The sequence below is a fragment of the Aplidium turbinatum genome, chromosome 10, assembly GCF_918807975.1.
Source record: "Aplidium turbinatum chromosome 10, kaAplTurb1.1, whole genome shotgun sequence".
NCBI classification, from domain to species: domain Eukaryota; kingdom Metazoa; phylum Chordata; class Ascidiacea; order Aplousobranchia; family Polyclinidae; genus Aplidium; species Aplidium turbinatum.
In genome coordinates, this window is record NC_137481.1 from 18,496,653 (window position 1) to 18,506,228 (window position 9,576).

Here is a 9,576-nt window from a genome sequence, read left to right on the forward strand (position 1 = left end):
CTGTTGAAAACAAAAATATGTTGACAGTATGTGCAATAACTTACACTATTAACACAATTTATATCTAAAAACATTTGGCTAATTTTTTGATCGACCTTATTGTCACTTTAACAAAAATTTTAAGAAAAAGCAAAATATCAAAAACAAAACTGTTATTTAATATAAGTGGCAGCGACAAATAGAGTACAGCGGCTTCATTAAGTACATATAGTAGTTGTAAGCTTTAACATTCAACATTTCTATCCTGAGCACACTTTAACCCAACAAACTTTTTTATCATTAAATGCATTGATCAGAATATGTCTCAAATTTTCAGATCAGAAAAAAACTTCTTAAAAATTAAACTTCAAAAACATTAGTGTGGGTGCTTTATCAACATTGTTTCAGTGTACGAACCGCCGTCTATACAACACAAGAAAGTGATTACAGAAAATTGTAGTTCAACTTCAAACTTGCAGTAATCGCATCCAAATCTGACAACTCAGAGTGGTAGCAAGAAAAATTGTAATTCCTGAGTTACTTTGGTGTCAATCAACCTGACCATAAGCTACATTTGGTTACGGCGACCAACATATTTTACTCTATCGCATTGCATGAATGGTCATATTTACTACAAAGCAACTTGATTTGAGGATAACTTTTTACTGAAATCATTTTCATGAATGAACGATTGAACATATGCACTGCAGATATGCACAAGACCAGTTTCACAATCAGTGGTAAATATTTTTCAGCCATGAAGCATGCAACAATTGCAACATACCAAGCCTAGTACATTTACATTTAAGATGTAGCTTATCAATGCACATTCCGTTTGTGTGGGTTGGCAAAGTATTATAATAAAATAAGTATTTCCTTTCCATTTTATGTAAATAATGGCATCAAGTGTTGTTTAGCAAGGACATTTGTTTTCACATAAATAAGAGTAACAAACAAAACAAAAATTGAGTGAAAACAGCAGATACTAGAAAAGTCTGATCAATGACACACTTATGAGATATTTAATTCTAACAAAATGTGCTTTCTGGAACTGTCTATGATACTGTATTTCCATTTTAGACTTGATTTGGAAAACAAGTTTGAACATTCTTTGTTGTTTTCAAATCAAAATCCATGCAGCTTAGATAAATATTACAAAATAAGCACAATCAATAAAAAAAACAAAATACCATCTATCGCATTTTGCCAAATTGTTTGCGATCATACATGGAGATCTTGGTGCCAATGCCTTGCATGTTTTTTTCAACAAGTTCGCGAAACGTGAAAAAGTTTTCATTTTCATCTTCAATACGCTTTTCTTCATCATACATGGCCTGCAGCATGGCTTTATCAACAGCAATAGCCGGGACAGGCAGAAGCATTGCAATGTTTTTGAGTGTCGGGTAAACTTCAACAAATTCTGCTTTGCCTGCCAACTCAACTATTACTTGTCTGCTCTTTACTGGAGTCACATAATGATCAATCGATCCTTTTCCGCCTCCCATGACAGCTTGGATGGGGTGCCTTGTTACAGGATGGTATGGAGCCGGTATGCGCCATTCAGCAAAAAGTGGCCGTTTTTTGATAAATTTATTAATTCTCAATAAAATAACATTGAAATGACCACTTTTGAACAATCCACCTTTCAAAGCAATGATACCATATTGTCCATGTTTCAACTGTGCATCTTCTCCCATGCACGGGCCACGAATCTGGGCTGCATTACGCCTACGATCAACAGGAGCATGCAGAGGTTGTTTTGGCATTTGCTTCAAGGTACGTTCAGTTTCCGGTACTTTGATACCATCATAAAGTGATGGCGATTCACAATCTTCAGGCTTCCATCGCATTCCAGCAGTGCTTGACACAATTATGTTTGGCACAGATACCACCTGTGGCGAAACTATTACGCCTTGTAAAGGTTTTACTAAAATACTTACAGCGCGTATTGATAACATTTTCTACACAAAGAAATTAATGCACTAAAAATTGAGAATTTCATAGAATATTTAAAGTAGGCAATAGGCATGTTAGTCATATAATGATAGGTTGACTAACTACCTAGAGCTTGACCGATATATCGGTCAGCCGATATTTTATCGGCCGATATATTGTATCGGCTAATTTTCTGCCAGTCACACACGCCTTTAGAAGAAACACAAATTGCTCAAACGCTCATTTAAACTCTCTCGTATTAACTACGTGCAAGTGCAAGCGGCTGCACACAATCCGTTTTTGCACACAGCACTTGGGTATGCTTTTGAATGTCTTTATTTGTGCACGTCACGTGGAAGGGCGCTCTTCTAGCTGCCTATTTAATTGGTGCTGTCTGGTTGTGCTTCTATTTATCGAGCTAGTGGCAGTGGCACCAGTCTTTGTGCGAATCCTAGCAGAAACTCCTGTCGTGTTGGACTGATTTACGATGACAAAAGATGTTCTCTTCTTGGCATGAATGATGAAAAACTATGTATTTTTAGTACAATTTGAAACTGTTGAACTTTGAGTACCGTATAGAATTAAACACAAAACAGTATTGCATTTGGTTGTTTCTTTTTTGTTTGGTGTTTTTTTTTTGTGATTAGTGATTAAGAATGATTTTTCCATTACAGCAACCAATGCATAAACTTTCTTGGACTGGTTTGTTGCTTAATAACTTTGTTGGTAACAAATTTTTTGTAGCTGATATATATCAGTATCGACCTAAAAATTTCATAAATATCGGTATCGGCCTGAAAAAGTGATATCGGTCGAGCTCTACAACTACCATATTTCATATTTGAACGCATACATATGCACATGTCTAGTTTGAGTCAATAGGCTGATAAACATAATAAAAATTAATTCTTGGACAGTAAAATTTGCTTAATTTGTTTGCACAAGATAAAAAAAGCGACAAATTAAGTAAACTAAATGAAAAACAACTAATTCGTTCTCTGAAATAATTGAGATAAAAACAAAGAAAAGCCAAAGTTGTTGAATGGAGTTTCCATGACACCTTCGGCAGCTTGGACACTGGACAGTACCAAAGTCACTTACAGTTACTGGTGTCGGAATTATTAAATTTATAAGTTAATAATTAGCCATTTGTGATGTTAAAAATAATAAGCTTTATGTGATGAATTGAAATGGTGGCATTTCATTTCCTGCTATTTAGTAAGAAAATTGTAGATTCTGGTAAGCTTGACAGATTTAAATGGGTTTCATGCTGATTGCAAACTGTGCAGTGGTGGGATGCAACCTAGTTCGTACCCTGAAAAAATCAAGAGAAAAAATTAAAACAAGTTAAAGTCGCTGATTGCAGTTTCCGCAAACATTTTAAAATTTTCCCTCTGAAACGATCGAGAGAAAACATAGCACAAAGCCGAAGTCGCTGATTGCAGTTTCTGCAAACAAACAAAAACTCTCAGGAACATTATCTGCAATTTGAAAAAGTTTGCGGAAACTCCGATCTCAACCCTAACTCTTTTAAATGTTTGCGGAAACTGCGATAAGCGACTTCGGCAAACTCTTAGGATTATTACCGGAAATTTTAAAATGTTTGCGGAAACAGCGAAAAAACGGAAACTGCAATCAGCAATGTTCTATTTTTTCTCTCGATCTTTTCAGTTTGTTTGTTTGCGGAAACTACGATCAACGACTTCAGCTTTTTTTAATTTTTTCTCTCGATTTTTTCCTAACCCTAAATCCTAACCCTTTTAAAATGTTTGCAGAAACTGCGACCAGCATCTTCGGCTTTTTTTAATTTTTTTTTCTTGATCTTTTCCTAACCCTTTCAAAATGTTTGCGGAAACTACGACCAGCGACTTCGGCTTTTTTTAATTTTTTTCTCGATCTTTTCATAACAATAAACCCTAACCCTTTTAAAATGTTTGCGGAAACTGCGATCAGCGACTTTGGCAAACTCTTAAGATCATTACCGGAAATTTTAAAATGTTTGCGAAAACTGCAGAAAAACGGAAACTGCGATCAGCGAGTTCGGCTTTTTTGAATTTTTTCTCTCGATCTTTTCAGGGTACAAACTAGGTTGCACCCGCAGTGGTGTATACAGCACAGCATTTTTTGGATGCAACCTAGTTCGTGCCCTGAAAAGATCAAGACAAAAAATGAAAAAAGCGGAAGTCGCTGATCGCAGTTTCCGCAAACATTTTAAAATTTTCCCCCTGAAAAGATCGAGAGAAAGACAGCATAAAGCCGAAGTCGCTGATCGCAGTTTCCGCTAACCCTTGCTGATCGCAGTTTCTGCAAACATGTTTCTGCACTTTCCGCCCGGCTTTCCGCTAACCCTAACCAATTAACCATAGACTAGTCTATGCTCTAGCCCAGTGCTCTTCAACAGGGGTTCCACGGAACCCTAGGGTTCCGCGGAACATGCAGTGGGGTTCCGTGAGTTTTAAGGGTTCCTCGTTTTATTTAGGGAAATTGATTTCTTGCTTCAGCATTTTGATGCGTCATTCCGATTTTTTACATCACTGCACCGCATTCACACTTCAAGTAGGCCAGTTTGTTAAACGAGGGGTTGACTACAGTCACCAACCGAATAAAACATTGCTATAATTGTTGCGTCACTGGTTGTTCATTGTTATTCTATTAACAATAACGTTATTGTTGCATCACAGTCATAGGATGTAGCCGGTGTACAGATCACAGAAGTACAAGCAGACTGAGTAGAGACTTGAGCTGCTGTTGATCCTTTGTGAGAATAAAGTAAAAACCGTTTTTAACCAAATTTTTATTGTTTAGTCAAGCCAGATGAAACAAAATAGCATATTTTCTTATATGAAGCCAAAGAATAGCAACAGCGAAGGTGTGGGCGGAAATGAGCCTTGTAGTTCAGTTGTAACAGAGACACCTCCGCCGAAGCGGACCAAATGTAATTCAATTGTCAAGGTTAGAAAATGGGACGACGCATATTTGAGATACGGGTTCTTTTTGCAGGATGACCAACTTTTGAATGTAGCTCCTCAGCCCGAATGTTTGATTTGCTGTAACAGACTTTCTAATTCAGCCATGGTCCCGGCTAAATTACAAAGACACTTACAAACAAATCATTCTGCGTACGGCACGCGACAAAGACTATCTCATTTTTTAAACATATGAAAAGAAGCGTGCACAAGCAAAAAGAGTCATTCTTAGGAGCAGTGAAAACCAATCCAGATATCTTGTTGACTTCATATCGACTGTCACATCATATTCTTAAAACAAAGAAACCATTTACTTTAGCCGAGAAAGTTATTAAACCAGCGTTGCAAATAGTAGCAGAGGAGCTCCTTGACAAGGAAACTGAACGCAAGTTACAAAGCATACCTCTGTCTGATACCACTGTAAGCAGAAGGGGATTTCATATGGCTGAAGATTTGTTGGAACAACTTTTATATAAAATCAAAAATGTTCCATGTTATGGGCTGCAACTGGATGAATCAACTGATATTGGGAGTAGAGCACAACTGCTTGTGTATATAAGAATTCCTGATATTGATTCATACAGCATTGTTGACGAATATTTGTGTTGCCTAGACTTGGATGTGAGCACAACTGCTGAACAAGTATTTAGTAAGCTCAACAAATTCTTGAAAGAAAAAGAAATACCATGGGAAAAGTGTTGTTCTCTAACTACAGACGGGGCAGCTGTGATGACTGGACGCTTTTCAGGAGTTGGTGTTCGTGTCAAGGCAGTTGCTACTAACTGTGTATTAAAACATTGTATTATTCATCGTGAAGCTCTGGCTGTAAAACCGCTTAGTTCTGACAAGCACAGAAAAACGGAACTAGAAATGGTTTTGGATATAATTGTGAAAACAGTGAATTACATAAAATGTGGTGGTAAAGGCAAATCTGCAAGAGTTTTTCAAAAAGTATGTGAAGAAATGGAGTCAGATAATGTCACTGTTTTGCTGCATACAGAGGTGCGTTGGCTATCTCGTGGCAAAGTTTTGGCTCGGGTGTTCAAATTAAGACAGGAAATATCAGTTTTTCTTGCAGAAAAAAATCATGAATATGCTACCAATTTTCTTGATCATGAATGGGTTTGCAAACTGGCATATCTGGCTTCAATATTCGATGTGTTGTCCACACTCAACACCAGCCTTCAAGGGAAAAGATCAGATATATTTTCCCAAGTTGGCCAAATTGATGGCTTTAAAAGAAAAATTGACTGCTGGGCCAATAAAGTTTCAAAAAATGATTATTCTCCTTTTCGGTTTTTGAATGAATTTCTAAGTGAGGACTCCGAAGTTGAAGATACAGCTGTAATAAAGGAATTAGTGTTGGAGCATTTGAAGCTATTGAGGAAAAATTTCAACCGCTACTTTCCTGAAGAAGAATCTGAGATATTCCGTTTGCGAAAGTGGGTGGTTAATCCTTTCGTTTTCCCTTGCCAACAACATGAAGAACTCCTGGATATCTGCAATGATATTCATTTGGAGGAAATCTTTGAAAAAAACGGAAAGGAATATTTTTGGATTTTTCTGTACAAAGAAGGGACAGAAATTTCAAAGGAAGCATTGAAACTATTGTGTCAATTTCCAAATACCTATTTGTGTGAAACAGCATTTTCTGCTTTAACAACAATTAAGAACAAAAACAGAAGTTGCTTGAAGGGTGTCGATATGTGTATGAGAATTGCATTAAGCAACGTTGAACCACGATTTAAGAAGATTATAAAAGATAAGCAACAACAACAGAGTCATTAAGTGTCTGACTTTATAACTTTTGTAATAACTGTCTATGTTTTGAAATGTCTAATTATTTTTTGAAATGTAACAGTGTAATAACGAAATATTTAATTTTCTGACCAAGCAATTCGTAATTTGTAAATTTTTTTTAGTGGGGTTCCGTGACAAACGCGAAAGTACATGAGGGGTTCCGTGTTGACAAAAAGGTTGAAGAGCACTGCTCTAGCCCTAACCCTCGCTGATTGCAGTTTTCGCAAACACTTTTCCGTAGTTTCCGCTAACCGGAGTTTCCGCTAACTCTTACCCTTAGAGTAATCTATGCTCTAACCCTAACCCTCGCTGATCGCAGTTTCCGCAAACATTTTTCCGCTAACCCTTACCCTAACCATAGAATAATCTATGCTCTAACCCTAACCCTCGCTGATCGCAGTTTCCGCAAACATTTTTCCGCAGTTTCCGCTTACCCTAACTCTAACCATCGAGTAATCTATGCTCTCTAACCCTAACCCTCGCTGATCGCAGTTTCCGCAAATGTTTTTCCGCAGTTTCCGCTAACCCTAACCCTCGAGTTGTTTGCGGAAACTCCGATCAGCGACTTCGGCTTTGTGCTATTAAACTGCGATCAGCGACTTCGGCTTTTTTATTTTTTCTCTCGATCTTTTCAGGGTACGAACTGAGGGTACAAACTGTTCAGTGTACGAACTAGGTTGCACCTGCATTTTTTTACTTATATATATAATACTGCTTACTCTTCACCCAGGGTTGGTTGATTTAAATCAAATGATTTAAATCATTGATTTAAATCAAACAATAAAAATCAAAAAAATCAAGTAAAAAAATCAAATGATTTTTTATTTGCTAAAATAAAAATAAATACATCAACAAACGTTTCACTGCTTCTCTGTAATACAAAAGTTATATTTAACTACTTAAGGCTATAGGCTATGCATGCTTTGAAAGGCAACTAGTTCACTTGGCAGTTCACAAACAGTGTTGTTCACTAAACATAGTTTTTGAGCGAGTTGTTTCCACTTTTGGTCTGGTTCAATCAGAAGTTCGAAATCGATTGGGCACTGCAAAAGCTGGCGAGCTTGTATTTATGTACAAACTTCTCAATGCAAAATAAACTGCAATTTTGTGTCATCTGAACTTTTATTGTTTTGGTATGGTACGTCGGTAACATAATTATATTACACAGTTAAACTTTCTTTGCAAAAAGTCTGGTTGTAGGCTATGCATCAGTTGAGCAAAAAAGCAAAGTGATGTGTACTCAAACGTAAGGAAAGATCTTAGTGTAGTGAGATGACTGTCTGAGACGTACCTCAATCTTGATATGCACATTATGATTTAGTATAAAGCAACATATCACAACTACTTAAAAATATGTGCAATAGACAGGCTAGCCTACAATATGATGATAGAAATGATTAAACACTTGCAAAGCAAAGCCTTTCAATCAATCAAGGGGATAAAAATAATTCTGCTACCTTACTAAAATGATCTCTTCCCCCAAGTAAACTTGACGCTTTTTTATATAAAAAAAATCAAAAAAATCTGATTTAAATCAAAAAAATCCGATTTAAATCAAAAAAATCCGATTTTTTTGATTTTTTAAAAAATATTATGATTTTTTCCAACCCTGTCTTCACCTTGCTGATAGATACCATAAGGTTTAAATTCCTTTTTCTAGTTTCAAAATTTGAATCAAAAACTTTGTTTCGAAATTGACTTTCATTTAGTATGTTTTGTTGTTCTACTGCAACAATCAACATGGTGGCGATATGCCATGTTTAGTTGGTTGGTTTTGAATCTTTATCCTCAGATTGACAAAACCTTGATAAGTTATTCCTGTTAGTTTTGCATATATGTAGAGTAGAGGCTCGACGCAGGGCCGATTACCGAGATTGGCAGAGTGAAGTTTTCCGATTGTTGAAGTGTTGTGGCCGGGAATTATTTCATTCACTAGGTGCTGCTGAATGGAAAGCAGTCCTAAAATGCGTTGCTCAAGCGCACAGCTGCACACCCCTATGTTTTAAGCTGATAATCTTGTTTTGATATCAAGCACCTTATAAGATTCGCGTTTTGTCGCTTCTACCTTTTTTTAGACCTCTGTTATGTTTGCTGTTTTGCATATACTGTTTTTTGTTGTGATGGTCAGAAGTAAAACTAACTGAACTGGTTCTGTACTCTGCCATGCGAATAGTTACCTAAATTAGCTACCGGTACCAAACTGTTCAAACGTCGAAAAAATGCGAATTACGATTGTGACCTGAAACACCTTGTGATGGTGTAACTCATTTTCCGTACCATGTTACTGAATTAAATCCTGGTGAACAGACTCCCTCGACTTTTAGCAAAGTGCCGTACCCTTCAAAATTAACAAATGTGCATTGGGCAACGGTCCATTACATTTCATTGTAACAGAGTTGCCGTTAAAATAACAAATATTTGAAAATGAATGTTCAGTTCAGTTTATTTTTTGTTTTGTTAGCGAAAAAGAAAGACACAAAAAGCAAAACACAATAAACACAAATAATTCGCACAACAAGGAATGTTTGTTAAAAATTGTCACCAAAAATTCAATAATATTTATTCTATTTAGCCTACTCTCTAAAACCTAAATACTTTTAAGAAAAGACGATCTAAGAATATGCCATGTTGTTTACCAAGTTTTAACCATGGATTAACCACAGTCTCTACTGTGGATTAACAGAGTAAATTTTTCCGATTGTTGCAGATTTGTTGTCGGAAATTATTCCATCCGTTAGGTGCCGCTAAATAGAGAGCAGTCCTTAAAATGCGTTGCGCAGGCGCACACCCCGAGAGTCGAACCAACGCTGTATGGGAAAGAAAATTGAGATTTGAAGTACTTTGCTGTTCAGTTCAGGAAAAGGTTAGATTGAGATCTCATTTGTAAATGAGATTT

General features: G+C 36.5%; 2 protein-coding genes across 2 annotated transcripts; one reads left to right on the forward strand and one right to left on the reverse strand.

The window, feature by feature from the left end:
* On the reverse strand, window positions 1-1,936 carry LOC145778644 (large ribosomal subunit protein uL16m-like). Its single transcript, XM_082590178.1, has one exon. The coding sequence runs from the start codon at window positions 1,827-1,829 to the stop codon at window positions 1,173-1,175; it is 657 nt and encodes a 218-aa protein (XP_082446304.1). The 5' UTR covers window positions 1,830-1,936; the 3' UTR covers window positions 1-1,172.
* A 3,136-nt stretch (window positions 1,937-5,072) lies between these two features.
* LOC145779031 (SCAN domain-containing protein 3-like) lies at window positions 5,073-6,668 on the forward strand. Its single transcript, XM_082590612.1, has one exon. The coding sequence runs from the start codon at window positions 5,073-5,075 to the stop codon at window positions 6,666-6,668; it is 1,596 nt and encodes a 531-aa protein (XP_082446738.1).
* Window positions 6,669-9,576: the final 2,908 nt, after the last annotated feature.

What these genes read in the sequence shown, in the direction of transcription:
- LOC145779031 (XM_082590612.1), top strand. Translation starts at nt 5,073, where the DNA reads ATGAAAAGAAGCGTGCACAAGCAAAAAGAGTCATTCTTAGGAGCAGTG.
- LOC145778644 (XM_082590178.1), bottom strand. Translation starts at nt 1,829, where the DNA reads ATGCGATGGAAGCCTGAAGATTGTGAATCGCCATCACTTTATGATGGT.